At 51.2% G+C, this 27,486-nt stretch overlaps 4 protein-coding genes and 5 non-coding genes across 9 annotated transcripts; 7 read left to right on the plus strand and 2 right to left on the minus strand.

The window, feature by feature from the left end:
• Positions 1-656: 656 nt before the first annotated feature.
• TMEM35A (transmembrane protein 35A) lies at positions 657-4,632 on the minus strand. The gene is made up of 2 exons (XM_054289625.1): positions 4,321-4,632; positions 657-1,546 (listed from the first exon to the last, which is right to left on the minus strand). Exons 1-2 carry the CDS (start codon positions 4,438-4,440, stop codon positions 1,160-1,162), a joined length of 507 nt encoding a protein of 168 aa, XP_054145600.1. The 5' UTR covers positions 4,441-4,632; the 3' UTR covers positions 657-1,159.
• A 1,351-nt stretch (positions 4,633-5,983) lies between these two features.
• Positions 5,984-12,619, minus strand: TRMT2B (tRNA methyltransferase 2 homolog B). Its single transcript, XM_054289911.1, has 12 exons — positions 12,462-12,619; positions 11,697-11,751; positions 11,154-11,273; positions 10,643-10,742; positions 10,444-10,514; positions 9,858-10,004; positions 9,643-9,737; positions 8,512-8,726; positions 8,311-8,412; positions 8,016-8,135; positions 7,044-7,143; positions 5,984-6,501 (listed from the first exon to the last, which is right to left on the minus strand). Exons 1-12 carry the CDS (start codon positions 12,617-12,619, stop codon positions 6,375-6,377), a joined length of 1,410 nt encoding a protein of 469 aa, XP_054145886.1. The 3' UTR covers positions 5,984-6,374.
• A 1,999-nt stretch (positions 12,620-14,618) lies between these two features.
• Positions 14,619-15,935, plus strand: LOC128945869 (40-kDa huntingtin-associated protein-like). The gene has a single exon (XM_054289763.1). The coding sequence runs from the start codon at positions 14,619-14,621 to the stop codon at positions 15,684-15,686; it is 1,068 nt and encodes a 355-aa protein (XP_054145738.1). The 3' UTR covers positions 15,687-15,935.
• Positions 15,936-17,151: 1,216 nt separating this feature from the next.
• Positions 17,152-27,457, plus strand: DKC1 (dyskerin pseudouridine synthase 1). Its single transcript, XM_054289634.1, has 15 exons — positions 17,152-17,217; positions 17,401-17,462; positions 17,885-17,971; positions 18,502-18,593; positions 19,085-19,269; positions 19,703-19,767; positions 20,298-20,424; positions 21,382-21,512; positions 22,411-22,554; positions 22,997-23,117; positions 23,806-23,924; positions 24,970-25,073; positions 25,474-25,540; positions 26,091-26,249; positions 26,576-27,457. Exons 1-15 carry the CDS (start codon positions 17,202-17,204, stop codon positions 26,642-26,644), a joined length of 1,548 nt encoding a protein of 515 aa, XP_054145609.1. The 5' UTR covers positions 17,152-17,201; the 3' UTR covers positions 26,645-27,457.
• Positions 19,846-20,089, plus strand: LOC128946013 (small nucleolar RNA SNORD17). The gene has a single exon (XR_008483920.1). It is a non-coding gene; the product is annotated as a small nucleolar RNA SNORD17 (small nucleolar RNA).
• LOC128946019 (small nucleolar RNA SNORD83) lies at positions 20,620-20,695 on the plus strand. The gene has a single exon (XR_008483926.1). It is a non-coding gene; the product is annotated as a small nucleolar RNA SNORD83 (small nucleolar RNA).
• LOC128946011 (small nucleolar RNA SNORA36 family) lies at positions 21,656-21,790 on the plus strand. Its single transcript, XR_008483918.1, has one exon. It is a non-coding gene; the product is annotated as a small nucleolar RNA SNORA36 family (small nucleolar RNA).
• LOC128946014 (small nucleolar RNA SNORD17) lies at positions 23,353-23,596 on the plus strand. Its single transcript, XR_008483921.1, has one exon. It is a non-coding gene; the product is annotated as a small nucleolar RNA SNORD17 (small nucleolar RNA).
• LOC128946018 (small nucleolar RNA SNORD83) lies at positions 24,238-24,313 on the plus strand. The gene has a single exon (XR_008483925.1). It is a non-coding gene; the product is annotated as a small nucleolar RNA SNORD83 (small nucleolar RNA).
• Positions 27,458-27,486: the final 29 nt, after the last annotated feature.

Here is a 27,486-nt window from a genome sequence, read left to right on the forward strand (position 1 = left end):
CACATCTCTCAAATAAGAAATTTGTTTCTGTAAAGACATTTTTCTCCAAATTTCAAAAAGTTTATTTTTGTGACTAATTAAAAAAAAAAAAAAAAGAAAGAAAGAAAAACTGAGAACAGACAAACATTAAGAAAACCAGACAAATTTCAGAGGTAACACATGCTCCTTATGACACTCTAAGATTTCAGATACAACACAGGGGTTCAGGCTCTGGTAACAGGACTTATCCCAGCTCACTGAGGCTGTATGTGGGATGAGCAGTGAGGTACTGCAATTGTTCAGACCCTCATCTATCAGAAATAAACAGCAATTCTATAAAGTCACAGTAGCTGTGGGGGGGAGGAAAAAAGGAACTTGCAGGGAACTGGGGAGCACAATGCTACTTGCCAACATCAGAGAGATACTTTGGAGTTCTTTGGGCAGTTCTCCTCCCCATCCCATCTTCTCTGCCAAGAAGGGTAAAGAGATGCCACTGCCTTGTGTGAAGCAGGCAAAAAAAACTACTGTTATCAGGCCATTGTCCCAGTTTTGGAGCCTCTGCACAGAAATCAGAGAAGATGTAAACAGAGCATCCCGTGTTTTCTCTGGATAAGCATTCCACAGAAAGGGCTGGGCACAGAGGCAGCAAAGCCCAAGGAACCCCTCTCTCCAGCACATTTTTTGGTAACAGGGTCCCTTTTACCCCTTAACCATGGAAAGGGAAGTGCAGATGTGTGTGTGGGGCAGCACAGGGACACTGCTCATGGCCTGCCCACCCTCTGCTCCAGGCAGCAGCAGCACCCAGGGCAGCTCTGCTGCTGCTCAGGGCCATCGGCCCACTGCAGCAGTGCCAGGGTGGCCTGAGTGCCTGCCCAGATGAGGGGTCTCAGGCTGGTTTTGCAGCTCCTGCTGCGGCCAGCACTGCTCCAGCCGGGTTGCTGACTGCCTCCAAGCTGTCCCTGTGGAAGCTAGCTTGTGTTTTTCTACATTACAGGGCAGCAGCAAAAGCAAGACTACAGTGTAGACATACCTTGTATCTCTCAGACCCCAAGCGCAACTTTATTTAGACAGACAAAAAAAAAAAAAAAAAAAAAGCAAGTAGGTAAATAAAAACCAAATTTTTCTGGGTGATTTTGGAGAGAGCTGCCTCGAGGGTCCGTGTTTCCTCACATGCACTCAGCTAGGATACCTTCACTTTGCCTTTCTCGGGAGCTGCTTCGTGGATGAGTGGCTGCTCATCACCGTTCACAGACAGCATCCTCTTGTCGGGCGGCAGCTCCTCGGGCTGCCGGGCGATCAGCAGGCGGCAGGTGAGCAGGATCCCAAACACCAGGGCGTGGGCATAGCGCTTCAGGGGGTCCCCCACCAGCTGGTGGAAGAAGAGCACGGCCAGCACCAGGAGCAGGAGCAGGAAGTTGGCCACGTCCTTGGGGCGACCGGGCACCAGTGTCATGACAATGCCGCACGCCACTTCCAGGGCGCCGATGCTCTTGCGGAGCAGGATGGAGCTGACTCCCATCTTCTTAAGCATGGGCAGGGCCCGCACGTAGCTTTTGTATGCTCGTTTCTGGAACCAAGCAGCCAAGGACATCGTGTGAGAAAGGGAAGGCAAAGGTGACTTCCATTGAAACAGATTGATGTGCAACACGATCTAAAAATTATTTCAATTGTCATAGACTACTCTGGCACAATATCCAATCTGTAAAGCTTCTGTTTGGGGGTATATTAAACCATCAATCTGCAATTCCACCTTTCTGAGCTGTTGTCTCTTCACTGGAAAACAGTTCTGCAACCTCTCATCCATCTTTGGAACTACAACCAGGCCAGGTGTACCTTACCCCAAAATCTGAGGTTCTGATTGCTGGAATTAGCAGTGCAGAACCATGTTATTAAAACAAACCTCTTTCTAAGAGTACCTTGTGCTTTAAAATTGACTAACACACCAAATCCCTCCAAAGCCAAAGCACAGCAAGTAAATACAAGTCTCTTTCTACTCCAAAGCAACTTACAATATTCCAAAGCAATTTACAGTAGATATGGGCAGTGCAGGCTTAGGGTGGGACTAAACATCAAAGCTGAGATTCACCAGTCCTATCCTGTCCTTACATACCTTTATGATCCTTTCTTTCCTCAGGTGAAAGCAAGCTGACATTTAACATTTTTGTTATGCTGGATTTAGAAGCAGTGTAAACTGCATGTCTCAGCCTGCTTACACAGCTGCCTTATTCTTTTGGGTAAAAAAACAACTTTTGTCCTTACACATGTCCAGGTTCTTGCCTTTGAACATGAGGTGCTGGGGGCCTCACTGTTTCGTTTGTTTTTGGTTTTTTTCTCTCTTTTTGTTTTGCAATCAAGTATTTCCTTTATAAATATATATTTTAATAAGGCTCCTATATTCAGTGTGATACACTGAAATTATTTCCACTTATACTTGAGTATAATATCCCTGAAGACATTCTTGCCATTGTGTTTTCAGTGTGAGGGAAATGGAAGCCAAATCTCAGTTACAGGATTGTTCAGCTCTCACAGGCACTGATCAGACTGTGGATTTACTTCCATACAATTTTGGAAACCTACATTACAGTCATACAGAACTTTCCCACGTCTCCATAGATTTTGATGCTTCCTTCTGAGAGGAACTGATACTTCACAGGTGGCTAAAAAATATCCAGCATTGTCATTTTTGCTACAAAATAACTGAAGATCTTGTGACACATTTACTCCAAGTGTTTGTATTGTAAGGATGTATTTTAAACCATCAGTGACTAAAACCTCAGAACAGAGTATTTTTAAACAGTTGTGAAAAATACAACATTTTTAAGAAATGTACTATAAGCTTGTCCTAGAGTACTCTGGTATTTTAGGTATTTTAATAGGCAAGCTAATGTGTTTTCTGCCAAATGAAAAACTACAAGTTTGGTGGTTTAGGTAGATAACAGAGGTTCTCTGTTTGCTGGGGGCAAAAAGCCATCCTTATGGATTAGCAAGGTCAGGTTTTCCCTGTCTGCATGACCTGACAGACCACCACAGCATGCAGCCCAGCAAATGCAGGAGAGCCTAATGAGCCATGAATATGTAACATGAATATGGACTATGAAGAATAATGGTGCTGTCTAATGTCTGCTTTATAAAACCAGAGATCATTCCTACCTGTAGGCCTGACTCTTGATAAAGCAGAAGGAGACACAGAAGTGAAATATTTTACAGAGCAAGCATTTTGCAATGCTCCTAAAGTCTCTGTGATTTTTTTTTTCCTGTAGCAGAAGCTTAAGAGCTTTGTTTTCTAGGGGTTTTACCTCATGTGTCTCTTGCCCATGAATTACTTCTTGAGGATTTTCCTCTGTGAGATCCCTGTGCAGGGCTGCAGACTAAGCACTGCAATTCAGACGTTATTTGAGAGCTAAGGAAAAGCAGCTGGGCAGGTGGAGCAAAGGGAGAGAACAGAATGTGCTGGAAACTTCCAGCACTATTTTTTTTAAGGGCACAAAAATTATAGTAATCTTTTCAACCACCACAATGAATAACTGGGAAAGGGGGTGGGGGGGAGCAGGAGAATAAATAAACACAGATGAGGAAGCAAAATGTGGCAGCCAGTCCCTCACCTGCCTGCAGCTCTCAGAGCTCTGCAGCAGGGCTGGCCCTGAGCAGAGAGGAGCATAAACCAGTTCACCAGGTGAGAAATGCACACAGTGACTTCTCTGTCCTCTCCTCACCCCTTTCCTCTTAGGCAAGAGGGGGAGAAGCTCATTTCCCAGGCCAAAGAGAATAATAAGAAGACTATTAATAATACCTCCCTCTGCCAGCTAAGAATCTCAAGCTTTTCACAATCATTAATTAATCCCTGCACAAGTCTGATGAGGTAGGGACAGCCAGTGTCATTATCCTTGCTTTAAAGCATGGAATTTTGAGGATGAACATCTGCCAGAGCAGGCATCTGCTTTTCCCACCCCCATCCAGCGGATAGGTTTCCCCTCGGGGATCAGCTGTCCCTGCTGCACGTCTGGCACTCCTGCAGGCCTTGTTTTTCCAGCCCCTTGTGTCCCCATCTCCGGCAGGCTGTGTGTGCTGTGCCACCCCATCCCTGCCTCCCCTCTCCATCCTTTTCCACCGGAGGTTTCTCCGTGGATGGGCTCAGCCGGAGCCAGGCGAGGGCTGCCAGGATACCCTGGGCACTGCGTTTTATTGGCCTCCCTCCATGTCGATCAAGCAATGAGTCAGATCAGCTTCTTCCCCCTCCTGGCCTCGCTCGGGGTCCCAGGGCAGTCACCCCCTGCGTCCCCCCTGCTCCTGCTGCAAGGCGGGAGAGCCCCACAGCCGCTCCCTGCGTGCTGCCCGACTTACCATCTCATTGTAGGCATCCCTGCTGAGCCGGGGCGTCAGCTTGATCGTCCCCATAAAGACGAAGAAGAGCCCCAGGGCCACCGAGAGGGCGACGATGGTGATGGTCCTGGGAGATGCCATGGAGCCGCAGGGATCCGCTCCTAGCGAGGCCTTGTGGCTCCGGCTGGCAGCCCGGGTGGGAGGGAGTCCGTCACCATTGAAGGCTGTAGGAATAAAGCTGCAGAGGCAGGAGGATGACAGCGGGAGGGGATTCAGACTCCTCCACTCGGCAACCCCTGGGTCCTAAAGCCCTGCAGCCAGCGCCAGGCAGCTCCAGCACCGGAGCGCAAGGGGAACTCATCCATCCCCTTGTTTCCTTGCGTGCTCCACAAATCGCCCACAGAAAGCCGAAACTGAGGCGATTCTGGGGATGTGGGATGGCAGCCAAAGGCAGAGCACAGTCATTCCGTAGTGGGAAAACGAGGACATGTTAGCAGAGGGCACAGGAGTAACGTGCTGTGGGAGGAGAAGTGGGCTGGGGTCTCTTGTACAGAGAGAACATTCAGTTTCAGATACTGAAACTACACAGCAAACAACATATTGCTTCATTTATTTGCATCAGGAAAGAAAAAGAAATGTCTTGTCCCCGTGGCTCTCCTGGAACCTGATGCTCAAAAGGGAAGATGAGGCCACTTGTGTCACCCTGATAAAACCTATCCTGTATGTTCACCTATCCAGAGGCTAGTGGAAAGGTTTTATGATCCTCTGGTACTTTCTGATTTAAAGTCATTGTCTCCTCTGCAATTAATGCAACAAATTTCCTTTTGACCAAAACTAGTAGAAATCTATTCAGATCTCACAGTGAGAAACTGTGAGATTATTATGTGAAATTATACGAATATACAAATATATATATATAACACAAATTATACTAAAAAATTCGTATAATTACACAAAACAGAACTGCTGGAATATTGCATCCTTTGGTATAAAATGAAAGCAAGAGGCTGCAACAATCTCATCATCACTCCCTTTATGGTGCAGTAATTCTTAAATCCTAAACACATGTATTTTGACCCCCATGGCTTGAGAACTGGTTGCTGTTATTATTCAAAGCTGAGGTCTGGAATTAAAAATCTGAAAAATACAGGCAACTCTCCCAGTTTCCTTGGGAGTTTATCAGCCTTGATTCAAAACATTCTGGGACTCACACAACACGAGGGAACTCTGCTCACTCAGACTCCCCTCCCCATTACAGCAGCTCCATCTCTGGAAGAGCTAGAGAAATATAACAACATTGTAGGCAGGACAGGACACATACAAAACAGAAGAAAAATTTTAATTAGCTATAGCAGAATATCCTGAAAAGGAAAAACATTGCAGCTGACATTTTCTCAGGGCACTTCATATTTAGGCATCAGGAATCATTAGTGGAGAAGGGGGAGGCAGATGTGAAAAGAGAGACACTGAAATCTGTTCTCTTTATTTTGTTTTATAGAAAATCTCATTGTCAAAGCAGGTGCCTCCTCTAGGCAGGGATCCCAACAAGGGAATCCCTAGGTTTTCATACTCTTCCAACCTGAATTTCCCACAACAGTTCAACCAGTGGAAAATTAGAGTTCTCTTTGTTCATTGGTTTGTGCAGAGTCTGTGGGTGAGAAGTCAGGGCTGGAATTCCCGTGCCCTTTGTTAGGCACAAGGTCAGCGCCCATTCACGGCTCCTAGCCTGGGGCTCCAGTGATTTCCCACTATCCAGGGCACAACTTGCAGCCTGAACACCGAGCTACAGATTCCTCACCGCAGGGAAGGGTCTTTTCCAGGCTGCTTTAACCAGCAGCCCAAGGTTTGCAGGGGAAGGAAGGATGATGAAATGCTACAGGGAACCTTTTCACCCCAGAAATGCAAGTAGTTTTTTACAGAACAGTATTGCTAGGCAACCCAAACTAAGAGAAAAACCAAAATTATTTATTTTTATACAACTTCACAGAAAATAAGTTAAAATCCTAACTACATTGGCTCTTCAGGACAGGAGGACGTAGCTTCCCAAGCTCTCAGAGCTCATTCCTGCCTCCCTGTCAGCGGGTGAACAGCAGCACCAGCTCACAATGAACAGTGTGAGGAAACATGTCAAAAGGAATAGCCATCACAGGGGCAAATGGCTCCCCTGCCAGCTTCTTCCGTGGGTCAGGGGGGCAGCACAGCCTGTGGAAAGCAAAGAGCATCCTTTAGACCAGCAGCAGAAGCCTTCCCACCACTGGTATCACAATCCAAGGGGCACCCACAAAGGAGGCATCATGTATTTGACAAACATTCCTCAGAATCTGCAGCTGACACTGGCTGAGGTGTGGAACCATCAATAGTAAATCCCCAACCAGCTCTGAACACCTCAGGGACAAGCTGAACAGTCAGCAGCAAGTCAGACACTCAGTTTTCAGTTTTGCACTGCCCTTATGACTGCCTGCAGACAGATTTATCACCTGGGTGTACCCCAGCTAAAGGCTGAGCAGATAAAGCTACATGATTAACCCCTAAGCAGGTGACAAATCCCCTTGGCTTCACCTTCTTGACAAAGGGTCACCCTTCCTGCAGTGAACCCCATGGACTCTGCATCTCACATCCAGATGTGCTTTTTTTTCCCTGAGGGATGCACAGTGTGCCATGTTTGAATTATTTTCTATTCCTCACTGATGCCTTGTCTGGGCTTAACGGGGTCTGTCACTGAGAGAGAGGAGGAGAGTGCTCACTCGAGGAAGTTCCTCATGGCTTCCCCCTCTGGCTTGCAGGAGATGTAGAGCAGCCTGCGGATGGCGCTGCAGTTCCGGATGGCTCGAACGACCCTGTAGTCTGCAAACACAAACAGCCTGCTTTCCTTCCATCACCCTGAGCTCTGCAGCAGGAATGACTGCACAGCACCACAGAACTGTCACAAATACAGATGCATATTTTGGCATGCTCTGTCTCAGATGAAGTCTCTCGGAGGCCACGGGTGTGACCCACACTGCTGACAGCTTAGCCAGGTTGGCAGGCAGGGCAGAGCAAGTCCCTCTGCTTCCCATGAGAGAAAAAGTGTTAATTAAGCAAAAGCATATAAAACTTCCACACACAATTGTGAGAGTGCATCTGGGCACCAGGACAGTGTGTGACTTCCCATACACACTCCAGGGGAGACCACTGAGACAGATTGAGGGCTGGGTTGTTCAGCCTGGGGAAAAGAAGGTAAGCAAGGATCCATTTACTATCTTCAGGAACCTCATGGGGCATAACAGATAACTGAGAATCTTCTCAAAGGGGCATGAGAAGCAATAGATGTATGGCAGCAAGGGAAAACTCTGATTAAATATATTAGGGAAAACATTTTCAGGAGAGGGGATACACCCTTGGAGAAATTCAAACCTCAGCTAGGCTTTATATCCCTATGCAACCTCATACAACTCTGAAGTTGGTCTTGCTATAGTTGGGAGATTACACCACAAACCTCCAGAGGTCCCTTGTCTCTTAAATAATTGTGTGAGCCTGTGAAAGATGGAAAAAGGATTAGAGCTAAAGAGAAAGCATGAAGGACCTGAAAACAGCAGACTTAGGGAATTTAGCTGCTGTCAGTAACAAGAAACAAGAGACTAAACAAGGGAAGGGTTTGGAGCCAGTATAAGAGGTCTCACAGAACTTGTTCAAAGCTCTCTGTTTACAAGATGAAAATAAATAGCATTTTCTCTCACGTAGGCCAGCCCGAGAAGGGTTCACCACAGCAACAAGCGGTCGGGCATCCTCCCACGATGCCAGGAGCTGTGGTAACACAGCCTCTGCCTTTCCACTGTGAAACTCACAGTTTGAGATCCCTGTGAAACAAAAAAGCAACCACATGAAGTGAGTCTCACCAAGAGTTGGGTATAACATGATATTCACATACCCTTTGCTGTGTGAAAGTAACTGGTTAGGGTCCCTCTGCTCACTTCTACTCTAGTTTTTCAGCATTTAGTTTGAAACTTTTTGCCACAGCAAGCTTGAACTCACCATTGAATGCTGCATTCCACTCAGCATCCTCTACTGCCTTCTCCACCACCTCGACACCAATAACCTTGGACACTCGGTGAGCCAGAGAGAGACCAATTGTGCCTGGAAACAGGGGAAACAAAAATACTCCACACATTCATGCCGAAGAAACAGGTGAGCATCAGCTGTGGAATGCAAAGCTCTGGGAGCCCAGGAGCCTACCTGTTCCACAGCAGATGTCAAGGAGAACAGTGTCCCCAGCAGCCTGGCAGAGCTCCCCAACTAACTGGAACAGAAGCTCTGCCCCAGCCGTGTTGACCTGGAAGAAGGCATCCGGAGAGATGCGGAACCTGAGGCCGAGCAGCTCCTCGCAGATGTGCGGTGCCCCGTGCAGGAGCTGGTACGGGGACTGCTCGTGGGAGCAGCGCGTCATGGTGCTGCCAGGGCACACAAAGAAAATCTGTGAGAAGGCAGCAGAGGGGAGCTGCTTTCCATTCCTATGGGCAGCAGGGGATGGTTCTTCCCCTCATCAACTTATGTCGCAGACATTTTTTCATAGAAATCCTTTCTTTGGGATTTGTTCATCTTCTGGGAAGCTGAGGCCCCAGAAAGAGAACATAAACAATGATTATCAGCTGCTGTGGAATGCAATAGGATGCACCTGTGATTGGTTCATGTTCCATGTGTACAATTAAGGGCCAATCACAGGAGCAAGCTCGGGGAAAGATTCTCTGGACACAGAACTTTGTTATTCATTCTTTTCTATGCTATTCTTAGCTTAGCAGCCTCTGCAACTTCTCTCCTTATTCTTTTTAGTATAGTAATAATGTATTATATATCATATATCAATAAATCCAGCCTTCTGATCATCAAACAAGATTCTCGTCCACTTCTCTCACCCATGAAGACCTTCATCAGATTGCTGTAATAAACTTATATTTCATGTGAGCCTTTCTACAAGATTAAAGCATTTTGATTCTTTGTAAGGAATCTGTGACTTGCACAGCCTAAATTTCATTAAAAGGATCAAAATTACTTAGAAGAAGGCAGCATTCCTCTGGTCTATTCCCCAGTTTTGCTGCTAATGTGATTTACTGTTTTGGGATAATCACTGGAAGTTTTTTCTTTAAGTTTCCCAGATGCATAATTCCCAGAGGTAGAGCCACAGTGTGTTCAAGTAAGTCTGGAAAAATAAAAGATGGGGCCATCTTAAAGCCACATCTTCAAGAGGGATGCAAACATCTGTCATTCTCTTCCAGCACTCCCTGAACTGGTGCAATTTGAATTTGGCCAGAAAGGGTAGAAGAAGGAGGTGGCTTTGTTTCCACTCATTCCCCCTGTCGAGGCACTTACCTCTCTTGGAAATAAAGTGAAGTCAAGGCACAGACTGCTCCAGGCCCACGTGTGAAAAACTCCTTCAGCAACGCTTTCTGAGCAGCCAGCTCCTCCTTCAAGAGTGAGAAAGGAAAAGCTCTTTGGGTACCCTGATTAGAGCCCTCTCCCCAGCACCACAGCCAGCAGGCCCAGCTCAGCCAGATGTGCCTCCTGCCCTGTCCCAAGGTGCTCACCTGGCCCAGCTGCTGGGGGTGGAAGGTGATGATGGCCATGGTGTGGCCACAGCGGCTGGTACGGACCACGAGCTCTCTCCAGTGCCCACCTTCGTGGAAGAGGATGCAGGGGTCCAGGGGGGAGTGACAGATGAACTCCTCATAGCACTGAGGGGAAGGGAAATGGCACCTTTAGTACCATGAAGACAAGTGCCCTGCTCTTAGCCCCCCAGACAGGCAGCCCTTCCACCACTGTGGTCTGCTTTTTCTGTTTGATATCAATGCACTGGCTGAATGCTCCTGCCAGGCTCTTGTAAGGCAACACATTTTAATAATTTCAATTTGCAATTCTTATGTATTTTAATAGATTGGCAGGAATTCATTGTCACTTAACTTCATTACTCAGGATGCTTTATGGGCCGCAATATTGACATGTGAGTTTTTATAAATGTATTTATCCACCAACTAGAATCAGGCATGAAATTTTCAGAACATGAAAATGGACTTGAAAACACAGCAAAATTAAAATTACAGTGTTCTCCCAAGTAAGAGCTATTGCAACCTCTCTATTCCATAGTGAAGGGACAGACATGACTTATTTATTTACCTGGGCTACTTGTTTATGTTTTGATGGTATGTTCTCCACATGGCTGGCTTTCACACAGACAATATTCCTTTCTGTAGAGAGATGGACAGGAATTTAATTGCTCTGGCACGTAAACCACTCATCATAAACTGTGGAGAGTCCTTTCCCCATTTCCACAGCCTTCCAGCAGTTTTCTCTGAGTTTCTTGTTCTGCACTGACCTCTGCCAGTTCCCACATACAACCCCACAGTTTTGGGGTTCCCATCTGGTCCTCGGTTCACAGAGAAAGTCGATTTGTTTCGGTAGCCATTAATGATGGGCTGAGGGAGAAAAGAAGGAAAAGCAAAGCCTTGGATTAAAAGAAAAAGCAATGGAGGAAAGCCAAACCCCAGCCTGGTCATTCTGTTGCCAGCATGTGAAGGTGTATGTGAATGGGCAAAACACAGAAACAGAGCTTGTGCACCAGAACCCCAGTACTGCCCCTTGGGGACAAGAAGTGGCTCTCTGTGACAATGGTGACAGGGAAGCCTGAGGCACAAAAAAGGGGTTCCTAAGCACTGGGCTTATTTCACTCTCAGGCAGTCACAAGCTGCAAAGCACAGGTTAGCAAGGACTGACTCAGGACTGACACATTCTCTGCAAGCAAATTATGCCCCTCATGAGACTCTTGAGCTGGCGAGGCAGAGACTGTTCATGGCTCAGAGGGAAGAGCATTCCCATGGGACACTCACCGAAGGGACTACGGGCTGCAGAGGACAGCAGAGCCCACCAGGTTTCTGTGCATCGATGCCCAGCTCCTCAAGACGAGATGCCAGTGTCTGCAAAGTCTTCCTCTGGCTTTCATACTTCACCTGCAGAGGAGTTCTGAGGCAGAAACACTCTCACAGGACCACACGATGGTGGGCAGCTCTTCATCACCCACCTCTGAGGAGTCCAACAAGAGGAAAAACTGCAAGTGAAAATATAGCCCCAGAGGAACTCTGCCCTTTTCATAACCACAGCTGCTTGGAGAAACAGGAAGAGTGAAAAATCCCATGTCTATGATGCCCAGTGAAGCAGAGCAGTCCCACAGAGGACAGGATCACTCTGCTAACACCCATCCTCTGTACTGCCAGGAACCTCCATTTCTATCCTTCACAACAACAGGATTAAAGCAGCAGTAAATGGGGTCTGAACAGTTTGCAGCATTAAGTTGCTAAGGAATACTGCTCAAGGGGATAGGAGGGACAACTGGGGCAACACAACAGAAAAAAGTCTGTGTAAACACATCTTACCTGTAGCTGCTCTTGGTAGGGAAGTCTCCACAGTGGTGTCACTGCATTTGCTAACCTGGAAAGCACAAGGCAATGCCCTCATTCCTGCTGCATAACATCCCTGTCAGCTGCTTCATGGGCAGGCCTGTTATGGTGTGGGCTCTGCACCAGGCAGTGAACACCCAGGGTATCACAGTGGAATGCACAGCTTGTGTGCAGCAGGAGGGAATTTCAAACTGCCCAATCTCACTGATCCGGCCACTAACACAGAAGTGGTTTAGAGATAAAGCTCAGAACTTGCCACTATTCATATCCAAAGCAGAACAAGCAAGAACAAAACACATCTAAACTGGTTAAAAAAACCCCAAACATATATATCCTAAAAAGACCCCCAAAACAGAGGTGAGGCTGATATGATTCACACACTCATAACTGATTCTCTGAGCACATGGGGAACACCACCTCACAGCTGGGTAAGTTGCAGCTATTGCTTACCTACGATTTTTGGAGCTGCTTCCAAAGCACCCAGTGCCAACTACTCTGAGATCCAGGACTGCAAATCAAATGGACTATCACTTTTTGCTTGCCAGTTTGGCAACTTATCCGCTGCTTTCCTCTCAGAACTTTTCATTTTTCTTCTCCACTATCCCCTACTCCAGGCAAACGAGCCGAGCCCTGGCTCTTCTATTCCTACTGGGTGGAAATAAACCCCCCAACCTACCACGTTCACAGCTGTAGGTGCTCGCTGCTTTGAAAGAACGCTTGGATATTTTGAAAAAGCCATACCTCTCCTCCCAGGAAGGCTCCGGCGGGCTGCAGCTCACCCTGGCCTTCTCCTTCCCTTCCCACGGTGTCGCTGTGGTTGTTGTCACCGGGCAGCGCAGGGCGAGCGGCGGCGGGCGGAGGCGGCAGCGCGGCGGCCTCAGAACGGAGCACAGAGCCATGGCGGGAGCGAGAGGCTGCGGGGGAGCCGGGCCCGCTCCGGGCACCGACAGGAACCCGCGCCGGGCACTTACAGGGCCCCGCTCCGGGCAGCACAGGGCCCCGCTCCGGGCAGCACAGGGACCCGCTCCGGGCACCGACAGGGACCCGCTCCGGGCAGCGACAGGGACCCGCTCCGGGCAGCACAGGGATCCGCTCCGGGCAGCGACAGGGACCCGCTCCGGGCAGCACAGGGATCCGCTCCGGGCAGCACAGGGCCTCGCTCCGGGCAGCACAGGGCCCCGCTCCGGGCAGCACAGGGATCCGCTCCGGGCACCAACACGGACCCGCTCCGGCAGCGGCACCGGCGGAAGGGGCGCGGTGAGAGCCCCGGGCCCGGCCCCGCTCTCCCCGCCCGACGCTGGGAGGGAGGGCTGAGCTCTCAGCCCGGGTCTGGTCGGACAGGGGTAGCGAAGTGTCACAGCAGCTGCGTGGCCATTGTGAAAAACGCCAATCGTTTTTAGAATTTTAAAAGTTTAAAAAAATGGTTATGAAAATAGTAATATAATTAGAGTAATAAAAATTTGAACAATTTGGGTTAGGACAATATAAGACAATAAAAACAAAGAGTTATGGACGGTCCGGGTACCTCTTTCTGGACAAAATAAACCCAAAAAAGGACTGACGTTAACAGAGGATTAACCCTTAAAAGCAATAGCCTGCTGCATATTCATACACGTCATACATGATGCATAACTTCCATTCAAACAAAGGATTCTGTCTGGTCAGTGTCAACTTCTTCCTCTGAATCCTGATATCTTCAGGGCTGAGCAAGGCAGGAAGAAGTTCGTTTCTTCTGATAATGGAGCAATAAATTCTCTTTCTCAGAAAGATTTAGGTGTCCTTTGGCTGCTATCTCGGTGCGAGTACCTCATTCCACTCTTTGAAAAAAGTATCCTACATAGCATAGTTTCTATTTTAACATTATGTTATAACCTAAAGCTATATTTAACACACTACTTAAGAAAATTAATACAGCATAACTTTCTAACATAACACATATAATATGCATTTTAATATTTGTGAAAAGCCGATCATAAAATATGCATTTTTCACAGCCGTGCTGAGCTGGCCTGGGACAGACTGAAGGCTCAGTGCCAGCTGCCACCGAGCCTGTTCGATGGGATACTCAGGATGGCGATATGGCTGGTGTGTCACCTCGGTGTGGCTGCCGTGTCACTGCACGGTGGCTGCAGTTGGGTACTTGTGGTTTATATGGACAGGAGTGCGAGAACAGCCTCTCCCAGCCAGCCCCAGCCGCGCCTCCAGCAGCTGCTCGGGGAACAGTAGGGAGCAGGCAAGCACACATGGTCCCATGCCCACTTAATCTCTCCATCACGAAATATTGTCAGCGCTGGAGATTTTACGAGTCAGGCGTGGCTTATTTATTTAGGGACCCCAGGAGTTCTCTTGTCCAAGTGTTTACCTGTCATCCTTTGATGTTACCTAAAATTCCTGCTGCCACATATTCTTTGGCCAAGGGGCTCACCCACCCATTGCTACCATTTGGGTGAATTGTTCTTCTGTGCACCTGGCTGCCGCGGTTTCCCCCGACAGCTGCAAAGCCTGGCTCTGTCCCCGCCCGGCCCTGCTCCCGGCCCCGTTCCCGGTTCCGCTCCCGTTCCCGTCCTGGTGGGGCCGGAGCAGGGCCGCGGATCCTCCACTCCGCGAGGGGGCGCCACGCGCTTTGGGCCCACTGCATGCCTGGGGCGCTGCTCGCGGTGCCGCGCTTGGCCACGCCTAGTGGGCGGGCTATGTGCATCATAGACACGCCCACCGTGGGCGGTGTCAGCTGGGAGCGCTGTTTGCAGTAGCCGCGCCCTCTCCACGCCCCCCCGTCCACGAGACGCCGGTGCTAGCTCTGATTGGCCGGCGGCGCGGGGCGGGTCTGGCGCTGATTGGCCGGCGGCGCGCGGCAGAGCGCGGCCGGGCGCGGCGCGTCAGTTCCGCGCTGGGCCCGCGATGCTGTCGGCGGGCGGCGGCTCCGGCCCCGGCGGGGCGGGCGGCTCCGGGCCGGGGCTCGGCGGCGACGGCGATTTCCTATCGCGGTACCGCCTGGTGTCGGCCAAGCTGCGGCGGCGGTTCCTGCGGAAGCCGAACGTGGCGGAGGCGGCGGAGCAGTTCGCGGCGCTGGCGCGGGAGCTGCGCGCCCAGGAGAGCCTGCCCTACGCCGCCTGGTGCCAGCTGGCCGTGGCGCGCTGCGCCCAGAGCCTGTTCCACGGCCCCGCCGAGGCGGCCGCGCTGGCCGAGGCCGCGCGGCTCTTCCTGCGCCAGGAGCGGGACCTGCGGCAGCGCCTGGGCTTGCGCGGCGGCTTCGGCGAGCACGTGGCGGCGGCGCAGAGCTGCGGGGCCTTCGCCGCCCGCCTGCACCTGGAGCGGGGGCAGCCCGCGCTGGCGGCCGGGCCGTGCCTGGAGCTGGCGGCGGCGCTCCGCGACACGGGACAGCCCGCCCGCGCCGCCGCGCCCCTGCAGCGGGCGGCGGAGCTCCTGACGGCGGCGCGGCTGCCGCTGCAGGCTCTGCGCTGCCTGGCCGAGCGCGCCTCCTGCCTGCTGCTGGCCCGCGACTACGCCGGGGCGCTGGCCGCGCTGACGCGGGCGCAGGCGCTGGCCGGGGCCGGGCTGGGCGGTGCGGCCGGGGCCGGGGCCGCGCCCGGCGGAGCCTTCCTGGACGTGCTGGCGCGCTGCGAGGTGTCGCGGGTGCTGCTGCTGCTCCTGCTGCAGCCGCCGCCCGCCAAGCTGCTGCCCGAGCACGCCCGCACGCTGGAGCAGTACTGCTGGGAGGCGCCCGACGGCGGAGCGGGCACCGGGAGCGGCTCCGGGAGCGGCGGGGGGCTGCCGCCGGCCGCCAGCTACCTGCCGGCAGAGCTGTTCCTGCTGCTGCAGTCGGCGGTGCTGGCGTGCCAGGAGAAGGACGCGGAGGCGCTGAAGGCGCTGCAGGCCGAGCTGTGGCCGCTGCTGAGCGCCGAGCAGAACCATCTGCTGCACCTGGTGCTGCAGGAGATGCTGAGCCCCGCCGGACAGGGGCTCTGAGCTGGGACAGGTCGGACTGGTCGCTTCAGCCGGTGCCAGCACAGACTCTATTCCGTTATTTATTTTTAATACGAGTTGAAGTAATGGTTGGTGAGAGAATGCGTTCATCTATCTACACGTCTGCCTTTTGTCATAGTAAACTGCTCACTGTATGTACTGAAAGTTGTCGTGCTTGGAAAAAGTGTAAGCCTAAAGCAGAAAGGCCATTTCAGGGCAGAAGGAAGCTGTTCATTAAAAGACTGTCTGCAATTTGCATGTGTTGGAGGATTTGGGTATCTATGAATCAAATGTTGTTAGAGGTGCTTTTTCTAAAAAATCAAACAAAAATCCTCCGTATAAAAATAGGTTTTCATTTTTTCCCCTTCCTGAAAACAACTGACACTGCAGCCAGCACAAGGCCCTGAGTTTTGTGGTGGATGAAAGGAGCTGGTCACTGACCTGCAAGTGGTTCCTGGGGTGGTGGTGGCTTGACTCCAGTCTCTGTGGCAGCTGTTAACCCAGGGAACTGAGCCTGCACGGTGGCAAAGCCACTTCATCTGAGGGAATTTGGGGAGGGAATTAATGGTGGAGGTGGTGAAGTTACAGGAGTTCTTGGAATGTGGGCTATTTGTTCAATTCTTTTCAACTGTTATCTGTCTGCTCTCTGGCACTTTTGTCTCTTGCTTTCTGCTTCTTGGGACCTTTAGGTGAAGGCAGCTGATCTTTAGAGAAAAGACCCTGTCTTTTGGGTCTTTGGGCTGTCTTTGGTGCACTCAGCTGTTGGATACAGGCTTTGCTGAATTCCATCAGTGCTAATACACAGCCTCAGGCAGGGCAGGCTCTATCCTGGAGGCTGGAGATGCCCTGGGGTGTGCGTGTTGGGGGGATAAGGAGCAGTTCCAGGGTACCCAGCTAGTGGTGAGAGAAACAAACGCTCCCAGCCAGCACTTCCAGAGACCCTGCAGAGGCTGAGGCTTTTGGAAAGAAGGCAATCCCGTTTGTACACCTGGGAGAGAAGCCAGAGGTTAGAGGTAATTGTGTTAAACAGAGGTATTACATCTGATTTTAATATTTGGGCCTAGAGACAGCAGTTTTTCCAAACGCTCTCCCAGTGTTTGTTTTTCAAGTGCTTTTCACCTTCCACACTTAAATAACGAAGAACTTCCATTTTCCCTTTTGAAACGCAAACAGAGACGCTGCTAATTTTAAGAAGCCTTAATTACCACAACCCTCTTTTGACATGGTAAAATGGTAGTAGAGAAAGGCTCGGACCCGAACTGGATGCAATTTTATGGCTAAGCTAGCCGTGAATGCGCCAGACCGAGAGGCAAAACTAAAAACCAATGTGGGGAAACGCCTTATATCCGCGTCCTTTTCAAATCCCATCGGACGGAACCGTGGCTGTGTAACCGCGGCGGCACCGGGGCGGGCGGAAGGCGGCGGAAGGGGCGGTGCCGGTGACGCGGCGCGCGGGGCCCGGCGGGACGGGGCGGGCCGGGGCGGCCGGTGCGGCGCGATCCAGCACGCGGCGCGGCCATGGCGGACGGGGACGGTGCGCAGCGGTGGGGACCGGCGGGGGCGCGGGCAGCCCGGGCGGGGAGCGGCGCGGGGAGGGCTCGGGGCCGGCGGGGCGCCGCTCGGGGAGGGCTCTGCGGGCGGCTGTGCCCCGCCGGGCCTTTGCCCCTCTGCTCTCCCGGGCCTGCCGCCGCTCACTCCCGGCGTGTCGCTCCCGCAGGTTCCAGCGTGAAGAAGCGGCGGAAGAAGGAGAAGCGGGCGCTCACCGATGATGATGTAGCGGTGAGCGCGGGGAGGAATGGGGGGTGGATCGGGCCGTGCTCGGGGGGCTCCCCCAGCCCCATCCGTGGGGACGCGTCCCTGGTACCGTGGGTAGGGCCGGGCCGGGCTCTCCGCGTTCCATCCCGGCGGGATCGCGGCCGCCCCGCGTGGAGCCAGCGGAGCCTCCCGGGAGGAATGGGGGTAGAACAGGGGGTGGATCGCGCCGTGCTCGGGGTGCGATGGGGCTCCCCCAGCCCCATCCGTGGGGTACCGCGTTCCGGTACCGTGGGTAGGGCCGGGCCGGCCTCTCCCCACTCATCCCGACGGGATCGCGGCCGCCCCGCGTGGTGCGAGCGGAGCCTGCCGGGCCACGTGGAGAGCGCGGCGGGAACGCGGCCCGCCGGCTTCCCCCGCTCTGATCCCGCTTAACTTCGCCCCCCCAGGACATCCAGCACACCGAGGACTTTCTGATCAAGCCCGAGTCGCGGGTGGCCCAGCTGGACACGTCGCAGTGGCCCCTGCTGCTGAAGGTAGGGCGGCTCTGCTCGGCCTCGTGGCCCGTCCGAGTTCCCGCTGCTTTTGTCCTCTGCCCCTGGAGGTGTGACCGCGCTGCAGGAGCGGCACACGTGGTGCTCTGCCGCCAGAAATCGTGTTACAATGTCTCTCCAGCAGTATCCTTTAAGTTCAGTGAGATTTCCCGTGCTTTGGAAAGATCCCGCCATATTTCTGGAGTTTTTCATTTGGGTCTGATTACGGCCTGTGGCGTGTGTAGGTTTCCATGTTGCTTTTGCTGAGTTTCTGGGGAATGTTCGGTTCATCCTGCATTGTCAGTGCATATATTGCGCTGCTTTCCCATCTCCTTCAGTCCAGGATTTCTATTGTTTTATATTTTTGTAAAATAATATCGTGGTTTCATTGTTGGGTCATTTTCATTTTGGAAGTGGTTCTGTCACTTAAATGCACAAATCAGACCTGGTTATGTGGGAGATGTACTGCAGCACAACAGCACTGAAATCAAGGGAGCTTAAAAAGACTTGTAACTTCTGCTTGGATTTTGTAGAACTTTGACAAGTTAAATGTGAGGACAGCACACTACACACCTCTTCCTTCCGGTGCTAATCCCCTGAAGAGAGAGATTTCTGACTATGTTAGGTGAGTGCAATACAGGCCAGAGTGGTTTATTTTTCTTGCACAGTTAATACCTTCAAAATATTTTCTGTCTGGATTCCCCTTGTACCTTTCTTCTTCACTACAGAATCAGTAAACATTTAAATAGGACCCACTGATCTCTCCCTGTAAAGTTTTCTTTATTTTGGGGTTGTAGCAGGTCTGATAAACATGCAAACCACCTAAGGAATTCTCTGGGGTCTTCAGAAAAGTCCCTTGGCCTGCTGGGCTTTGAAACTGCTTGGAGTTCATAGAATTTGGGTGTTTTTTATAAGTGCAAGGAGAATTCCTTGCCCATGGATTGTATCACCTGTTCTGCATGGAGCAGATCAGTGTGAGCTTACTGAGAGCTCATTGCTTATCTGGCTGTATAAAAATACATTTCTTTGCAGCCAGGACAGTATTTCAAAGTTCCTGCACTGTTGCCATGTATGCCCTGATGCTTATCTCCCATTCCCTGCCCTTTTGCACCCCAGGTCTGGCTTTATTAACCTGGACAAGCCCTCCAACCCATCCTCTCACGAGGTGGTGGCGTGGATCCGGCGCATCCTGCGCGTGGAGAAGACGGGGCACAGTGGCACCCTGGACCCCAAGGTGACAGGGTGCCTCATTGTGTGCATCGAGAGGGCCACAAGGCTGGTCAAATCCCAGCAGAGTGCAGGTTTGTTCATGCTCAGGGCCATTTGCAGTGACTGGGGATGTGTGAAGTGCTTTTGCAGACAAAATGGAGGTTTCTCAAACTTCAAAAGTTCAATCTTAGTCTTCAGTGCCTTGACATTAAGGGTTATTTCAAACCACATGTTGTCTCAAGTGGTTTTTTCATTGCTTCTCTGGTGCTTAGGCTGATACAAAGCACCTCTGACATGGTTTGATGTACCAGTTGAACAGCCTCTACTAGTCCAGAAAAGAAATAAACACAGCTTAGATTTATTTCCCTGGAAGAAAAAACAACTTTCTAACAAACCATGCCCATTTCCTAGAAGAGATGGTAGGATTTCAGGGTTCTGGGGATGTGTGGCTGTTGAGCAGGGTGGACCTTGAGGTCAACATCAAATGCCAGTGGCCGTTCCTGACTGCTCTTGTCATTCTTTCAGGCAAAGAGTATGTGGGAATTGTTCGGCTGCACAATGCCATTGAGAGTGAGGCCCAGCTGGCCAGGGTAAGTCTCACGTGCTCTCAGCCATGCTGGGCACTGGTGGGAGATGAGAGGCCAGGAGTGGAGCTCAGGTGTGCTCATGTGAGGTGATGACACAGTTTATCCATTCTCTGAGTGCAGTGGAGCTGCCCTCCTGCAGCACCCAGCTCCTGTTCTAGGCTCTGGGTGCTGTGCAGCCTCCAGACACCCTGCAGTGTCCCAGTGTCCTGCTGGGGGCTGCTGGATGTGTGGCTGGCTGCCTGCAGGAGGGGAGCAGGGCTGGCAGGGTTGGAGCCCCTCCTGGGGGGCTCCAGCCTCACTGGGACGAGGGATGGTGTCTGATCACATGCTGCCACCTAATGGAAAAATCCTGGCTGTGTTCACTGGCATCTCGACCACATCACTGGCTTGGATTTGCTGTATTAAATATGGATAAAAATCAGGGTAAACCTTGTGGTTTCTCACTCTTGGAAGTGGTCACAGTTGCTGCAGACTCCAAGGTGCTCCTGCATTAGGGCACAAGTGTAAACTCTTGCTTCTCCTTCTTCCCTCAGGCCATTGAAACCCTGACAGGTGCCCTGTTCCAGAGGCCACCCCTCATTGCTGCTGTCAAGCGACAGCTGAGAGTCAGAACCATCTACGAGAGCAAGCTGGTGGAGTATGATCCTGAGAGAAGATTAGGTAAAACAGGGCTTTCCTGCCTTCTTCCTATGAAACAGACAACTGATAAAATTTTCTGTGAAATGGGCTGCTTTTGGCACATGTCTTAAGACCTAAATCCTCCCATTGTCCAGCAGTAACTGCTTCATGCATTGCTTTGGTGTGCTGGGAAGCAAATCCCATTTCTTTTTGTGCTGCTGCACCCTTCACAGAAGAGCCAAATGATGTCAATTAGATGGCATTAGCTCTCAGGGCAAAGATGACCTTCATCTATCACCCCATGCTGATGGCTCTGGGAAGGGTTGGGCATGCAGCTTCTCTTGTAGGATGTGGTTTATTTTCTGCTTAAATGTTGGGGTGCACTAAGTCCTGGCTGGGTGATAATAGGGGTGTGACAGGGCTCCACAGAATCCCAGCACCAGTGGAGGAACAAAAAGGCAGCAGCACGGGCCCTGGGGTGGAACTGGGGTAACTTTTTTCCATGGTAAAACCCTGAACTGAGGGCAGACAGGAGCACAAGGCAGGGAATACAGTGTGTAACCCAACTGAGGATTTCAAGGCAGGAGAACAGCTTAAACAAACCAATGGGGTTTCAAAGGATACAAAACTGACAGGGAAGTTTCTAAAGGGAAGGGCAGGTTCGGGGAGGGATTGACATTTAATGGAAGGAGGAGTAAGGAGGGTTCTGGGAAAAGAGCAGGGACAGGAGGGGGTGACAAGTGGGATGAGGGGGTTGAAACTTGGCAGGGAGTGGCCAGGTGACAAACAGAAAAACTAGCACTTAACTGAATAGAATAACAATGAGGGAGCAATTCTAATTTTAGAAACATAAGATACAAAATGGGGGCTTGTGCCACTCTAAAGACAGGGGGAGGACAATACAGAGGGATTACAAAACCACAAATTAAACAGTGAATATGCCAAATAAAGAAAACGTTCTACAGCATCTAAATCTCTCTATCCCGCCCTGCCTTTCAGGTATCTTCTGGGTGAGCTGTGAAGCAGGCACGTACATCAGAACCCTCTGTGTGCACCTGGGGCTGCTGCTGGGCGTGGGGGGCCAGATGCAGGAGCTGCGCAGAGTCCGCTCGGGCATCCTGGGAGAGACGGTACAGTGGCACCTCAAATGTGGCCACCCCTTTGACATTGGCACAATTGCAGCAGCTCCTGGGGACTCTGGGAGCTCCACAGTGTTAGGAGGAGGGTTGTGCATAGCCCAGAGCAGTGAGAGCTCTTGCCGAGGATGGTCTGTAACCAAAGTGTTGAGTTCAGTTCAGGATGTTGCTCCTGTTCTGGTAATTAAACTTTGGGACAGTGAGTGACTGGGAAGTGCATTGTGGTGGCTGAAGGTTTGTTTTATGTCACCTGTGTTTCTCAGCCTACAGACCCTGGTGTCCATGAGTTCAGGAGTGTGAACAGCTCAGGGAATGGGGTTCATTGGAATGAACTGGGAGGTGCAGTCTTGTGAGATCTTGGACACTTGTACAGTCTTTTCTTTCAAGTCATAGAGAGATCCTGCTGCTGGTCCAAACTTCAGAACTAATTTATTTTTTTGCAAAGCAGCAGTATCAGAGTGCAAGTGCTTCCCCACCCATCTGTGCTCTTAGCACTATAACCACTGGGTCATTTATGAATTCCAGGTGTTGGGTGCTCACAGCTGCCTCAGAATTTACTCCATGTCACAGGTTAAAGATCTGGTTAATTTGAACTTCTGCTCACTAACCTTTGTCTAGGAGCCCCAGGAATTTAAGTTAGGCCATATTTAACAGTTTCATGTGGGCAGACCTTAGACTGTAGATCCAAATGCTGTCTGAGATTAGGAAGGTCCAAGTCTGGTAGCTCAAGCTCAAGGCTGATCTCAAGCTGCTGATGGAAAGTATTCTTTCCTCTTTTAAGTTGTGTTTTCATGCTTGTGATGGGTGTCTGGTTTCACTCCCTATTTGCTGTTTGGACTTCAGCTGTTCTCTTGTGCATAGTGGAGAGTTTAGGAGGGTTTTGCCTTTGCAGGACAACATGGTGACCATGCACGACGTGCTGGATGCTCAGTGGCAGTATGACAACAACAAGGACGACAGCTACCTGAGGAGGGTCATCCTGCCCCTGGAGAAACTGCTGACCTCACACAAGAGGCTCGTCATGAAAGACAGTGCAGTGAGTTCCTGAGGCAGTGCCAGGGGACAGGCAGACACTGCAAGGTGTCCCCCTGACTTGTGCAGCTGGTAGGACACACAGGGGATCAGCAGCCATGGCACATCCAGTGCTGTCCTGATGGTGACTTGTGTAGATCCTCATGTGGCTGCTGCCAGAGCAGCACTAAGGGGCAGGAGCCATGAATTAAATACAGAATCTGCTCTCCTCACTTAAAGAGGACAATGATGGTTATGAGATATCTGCCTTACCTGTTGTTTGCTGTGATGAGTGCTTTGCTTTCTCCTTACAAAGCTCCCAAGTTTTATGTAGTGGACAAAATCCCTGTTTACTTAGGGATGATATTGCTGGGATGGTAATGTCAGTGGGAATCTAAAAATTAGAGACACTTCATACTTTGATTCTCATAATAACTTCTAAGCCCTTCCATTCCCTACATTTTCAGGTTAATGCCATTTGCTACGGAGCCAAGATCATGCTGCCTGGTGTTCTGAGGTATGAGGATGGGATTGAGCTTAATCAGGAGATTGTTGTCATCACCACAAAAGGAGAAGCCATCTGCCTAGGTATGGAATGCCTCCTTCTCCTTGTGTCCAGCTAACTGCAGAAATAACAGACTGTGTGACAGTAAGGGCACCACAAATTAGTCCCCATGTGCAGAAGGTTTAATTAGTGCTTCCTGATGGAGAATGTGGGCCCAAGGCAGCTGGCTTTGGGCAGGATGTTGGGAAGCAGTGGCTGCATCAGTCCTGGGCCAGGTGTGAGGGGTTCAGCAGCTGTGTGATGCTCAGGTGTGCTCATGTGAGGTGATGACACAGTTTATCCATTCTCTGAGTGCAGTGGAGCTGCCCTCCTGCAGCACCCAGCTCCTGTTCTAGGCTCTGGGTGCTGTGCAGCCTCCAGACACCCTGCAGTGTCCCAGTGTCCTGCTGGGGGCTGCTGGATGTGTGGCTGGCTGCCTGCAGGAGGGGAGCAGGGCTGGCAGGGTTGGAGCCCCTCCTGGGGGGCTCCAGCCTCACTGGGACGAGGGATGGTGTCTGATCACATGCTGCCCCCAGGCACAGCACACCTCCTGGAGATCAGTGCAAAGGGACTCCAGCAGTAACCAGGGTCTTTAGAGAAGTGTGTGACAGCCACTGAGTCCTTGGGGTGACACTGGTGGGGGTGTTGGTCATGTTTGAGCTGCCAGAGGCAGAACAGGCTGTCCCAGTTCTGCTGTTCAGGAGTTACTGACCCCCATGCCTGCTTCTGCAGCCATTGCCCTGATGACCACAGCTGTCATTTCCACATGTGACCACGGAGTGGTGGCCAAGATCAAGAGAGTGATCATGGAGAGAGACACCTACCCCAGGAAATGGGGGCTGGGCCCCAAGGTGAGTGTGGGCCTGGGGCCAGTCCCAGGGCACTGGTGGGAGCCCAGCCATTGGGATGTGGGGCTCTGGGACCCTTGGGCACAGCTGTGCCTTCTGCAGGGCCTTGCTGTAATTCTGCTGTGGTCTCCTGGAACTGTGATGGTGGCAGTTCCAGTGCCAGCTGTGGCAGACCAGTGCTGGTGGGAGTGAGGCTTTCCCTCCCAGAAGAGTCTGGGGGCCACTGCTGGTGTTAAAGCATGGGCTCCTCAGCTCTGCACAGCACCAGGCATGGGCTCCTGAGATCTGCTCAGCACCAGCCCTCCTCTGGGGAAGAGCCACATGATGTGAAGTGGATGGCATTAGCACTCTGTGCAAAGATGACCTTCATCCATCACCCCTTGCTGATGGCTCTGGAGGGGCTGGGCAGGAGCTTCTTTTCCTTCTGGTGCAACACTGCTTAAATGCACACTAAACTGTGAGACATAAAACTGTGCCTGAAGGAGAGGAGCAGGGGGAACTCCCAGTGCTGGGTTCCTCTCCCATCTCAGGCATGTGGTAGTAGCTCAGCTGCAGCCAGGCTGGCCTGATGCAGGTTGGACTCAGAGCTCTGCCAAGTTGCTCATCCCATTCCTGTGGTTCAGGTGAAAGCTTTGGGGCTGCTAACACATCTGTCTGTCTCATGGCAAAGGTGGGGTAATACAGGACAGTTCAAGTATTTTGGAGTCCTCTGCAAAGCCTCACAAAGAAGTGGTCCAGCTCAAATGCTGCAGGTCATTAGGCTGGAAGAACCCAGTCAAAGATCCAGACTCCATGATGTGCAGTTGTGTTACTGTTGCTGGGACTCCCCCATCAAATTAGCCATTATCTACTGACAAAGATGCCTCCTGTCTGAGGTTTAGGCTTCTGTGCAGGGGATGTTTAGTCTCATTTGTTTTAAGGTCCTTGGAACAGTGGTAAATAGATAATGCTGTAGTTGTTGGCTTGTAGCTGGATTCCCTCCTCTTAGCTCGAGGGAGGATTTTCCCTACCTGGAGCTGCAGTTTGATTTGTTGCCCTTTGCTTTCAGGCCAGTCAGAAGAAGATGATGATCCAGAAGGGTCTGCTGGACAAGCATGGAAAGCCCAATGAGAGCACACCAGAGTCCTGGAAGATGGAATATGTGGATTACAGGTGGGTACTGGGTGTGTGCCTCCCACAGGGTTGTTCAGAGAGGACCAAGGGCTGGGCTGGATGCTGCTATTTGTGCATGCATCGTGTTAGGCTTGGCCTGTGGGGTGCAGTTGCATCTCTTGGAGTGCTCTTGGGCAGTGTTGGAAGGAGGCCCTGAGCAGACAGTTATCCCTTTTTAGCCTGCAGTGGTTTTAGAGGGAGTCAGTCTGCTAAATTAAGTGGGGGAGGCCGTGCTGTGCCCAGCCCAGCTGGCCCTGGTGCAGGCTGCAGGTCTCCCCTACACCAGCTTCCCCCAGCTCTGGGGTGGTTACAGAGCCTTGGGAGGGGACAGGGATTTGTACAGGCCTGAGCAGCATGAGGCAGTGACTGTCCTGGGCAACACTGGGATCTTTTCTTTCAGGGATGCTTCCAGGAAAGAAGCAGCTGCTGATCACCAGGCTGTTTCAGAGGTGGACAGGGCTGCAAAAGTGAGTATTGCCAGTATTCTCTGGCTCTTTTTTCATGCCCTTGTTATTCCCATTATCTGCACACACCTTGCACCTGCATTTTGGGCCAATGATGATTTTTAGTCCAGGCTTTTCCATGCCCTTTGTTAGGCACAAGGTCAGTGCCCATTCACAGTTCCTTGTCTGGGGCTCCAGCAATTTCCCACCACCCAGGGCATGATTTGCAGCTCAGACACCAAGCTACAGCCCTGGGCATATTCTTCAACACAGCACAAGAAAATATATTGTGTGAAGCCACAACAGAGATTTGTTGTGCCAGAGAACCTTTTTAGAGACTACAGAGAGCTGCAGAAATGTCCATGCAAGAGTTGCACCTAAAATTCCCTAACTCAGAGTTTTGTATGCCCTTGGAAAGGAGCAGCAGTGTTTTAAACTAATATTTGGGATACAGGAAACACTGAAAAATACAGGGGGCAGTTCTGGCAGAAGCAAATCCTAGACAATCAGTTTTCCCCTCACCTGAGCTCTGTTGGAAGGTGTTGGTGTGTCTGACAGTGTGTTCCCCCAACAGAGAAAGAGAGACTCCGAGAGTGAAAACGAGGAAGCTGTGACCCCTCCATCCCCTGCCACCCCACCACCAGAGGAGCTGAGCAAAAAGGAAAAGAAAAAGAGGAAGAAAGAGAAGAAAGCCCAAGAGGCAGCTGAGAGTGGGGGAGAACAAATTGAGAGGGTATGTAATGGGGTACTGCCATGGTCCCAGCATGGTAGAGATTGCTGTGTGTCCCTGATCACCTCCAGGATTAGTGCACCAGCAGCCTGCAGTGTGTGTCCACAGAGTGCCAGGCTTTCCACAGCAGAGGAGGATGGTTTAGAGGTGCATTTTAAACTGAACTGGTGGTTAGAGATAGGGCAGGTGGCCCAGGACAGTTGGTGGTGCCCTGTGGGAGGATGGTGCTGGGGTGTGCCGTGGGACTGCGCTGCTTTGCTGTTCTTCCTGAAATGGGCACTGGGGGATTCCTTTTGGATGATTTCCTGACCTTCCCAACCTCTTCACAGCCCAGTGAGAGCAGCAGCAAGAAGAAGAAGAAGAAGAAACACAAGGAGGTGGAAGAGAGCTCGGACTAAGCAGCTGGGTGTGTCCAAAGCAGGCAACCTCATCAGTGTAAGGAGAAGGAGTTTTAGGCCTTGAGAAGAGGAGAACTGGCTGTGTGGCAGAGGAACCAGCAAGTTCTAGTTCTTCTCTGCTGTTTATATGAGTGAAGGGGTGTTTGCCCTGCTCAGGTGCCCCTCTTCATCCTGTTTTAAGGGTTGCCAGAGGAGCAGGGTTCCTCACTGTCCCTGCACTGGATTGATCTCTAAAGCTGAGCACCATGATGCCAACAGAAGTGGTATCTTCAGGGAAACTGTAGCTTCTGGCTCTTCCTTGGTCTCTGTTTTCACCTTAGTGAGGGTGGAAAATAATCTGTCACCCCCCTCACGTACTGCCTCTTTCTTCCTTTTCTCCCAAGGCTGAGGCTGTTACCTGACAGTTAAAGAATGTGTTGCTTCCTGGAGGAGTGGCTTTGTCACAGCCCATGTGCATGGGTTTCCATGGAGACAGATCAGTTATTTCTGAAGGACTGTTTTGTTTTAACCTGGCCACATGCTTGGCTTCACTTTCAGTTAGATGAGAACAAACAGTCCACTCAGATTGTTTTTCACTCCTTTTTTGACCTTTATCATGAAAGGATTAGAGAATTTAATTCCTCCATTTTGCTTATAGCACGAGGCTGTGCTTGTTCATGGTGTGCTGATTGCCAGGCCCAGCAGCCTCGGTGACCTGGGCAGTGTGTCCCTTTGGCTGCCTCTTTGCTCTTCTCTATCCTTTGCTGGATTGTAAAGCTTTTGGTTGCCTTGCCTGGTTCTGATGCCCAGTGTGCTATGAAGGCTGGAGGTGGGGATGTGGCTGGAGGGCAGAAGGTGACCAG

Source organism: Melozone crissalis, unplaced genomic scaffold (assembly GCF_028551555.1).
Source record: "Melozone crissalis strain CALT ecotype California unplaced genomic scaffold, PUWL_Pcris_2 ptg000068l_1, whole genome shotgun sequence".
Lineage (NCBI taxonomy): Eukaryota > Metazoa > Chordata > Aves > Passeriformes > Passerellidae > Melozone > Melozone crissalis.

Coding starts and splice junctions, on each gene's coding strand:
- TMEM35A (XM_054289625.1), bottom strand. CDS start 4,440: ATGGCATCTCCCAGGACCATCACCATCGTCGCCCTCTCGGTGGCCCTG. Junction 1,547..4,320: donor GGGATGCCTACAATGAGATG/GTAAGTCGGGCA, acceptor GCTTGGTTCCAG/AAACGAGCATACAAAAGCTA.
- TRMT2B (XM_054289911.1), bottom strand. CDS start 12,619: ATGGCTCTGTGCTCCGTTCTGAGGCCGCCGCGCTGCCGCCTCCGCCCG. Junction 10,515..10,642: donor GTATGTGGGAACTGGCAGAG/GTCAGTGCAGAA, acceptor ATCTCTCTACAG/AAAGGAATATTGTCTGTGTG. Junction 8,727..9,642: donor TCACTTTATTTCCAAGAGAG/GTAAGTGCCTCG, acceptor GTGCCCTGGCAG/CACCATGACGCGCTGCTCCC.
- LOC128945869 (XM_054289763.1), top strand. CDS start 14,619: ATGCTGTCGGCGGGCGGCGGCTCCGGCCCCGGCGGGGCGGGCGGCTCC.
- DKC1 (XM_054289634.1), top strand. Junction 20,425..21,381: donor TGATCCTGAGAGAAGATTAG/GTAAAACAGGGC, acceptor CCTGCCTTTCAG/GTATCTTCTGGGTGAGCTGT. Junction 25,074..25,473: donor ATGGAATATGTGGATTACAG/GTGGGTACTGGG, acceptor CTTTTCTTTCAG/GGATGCTTCCAGGAAAGAAG.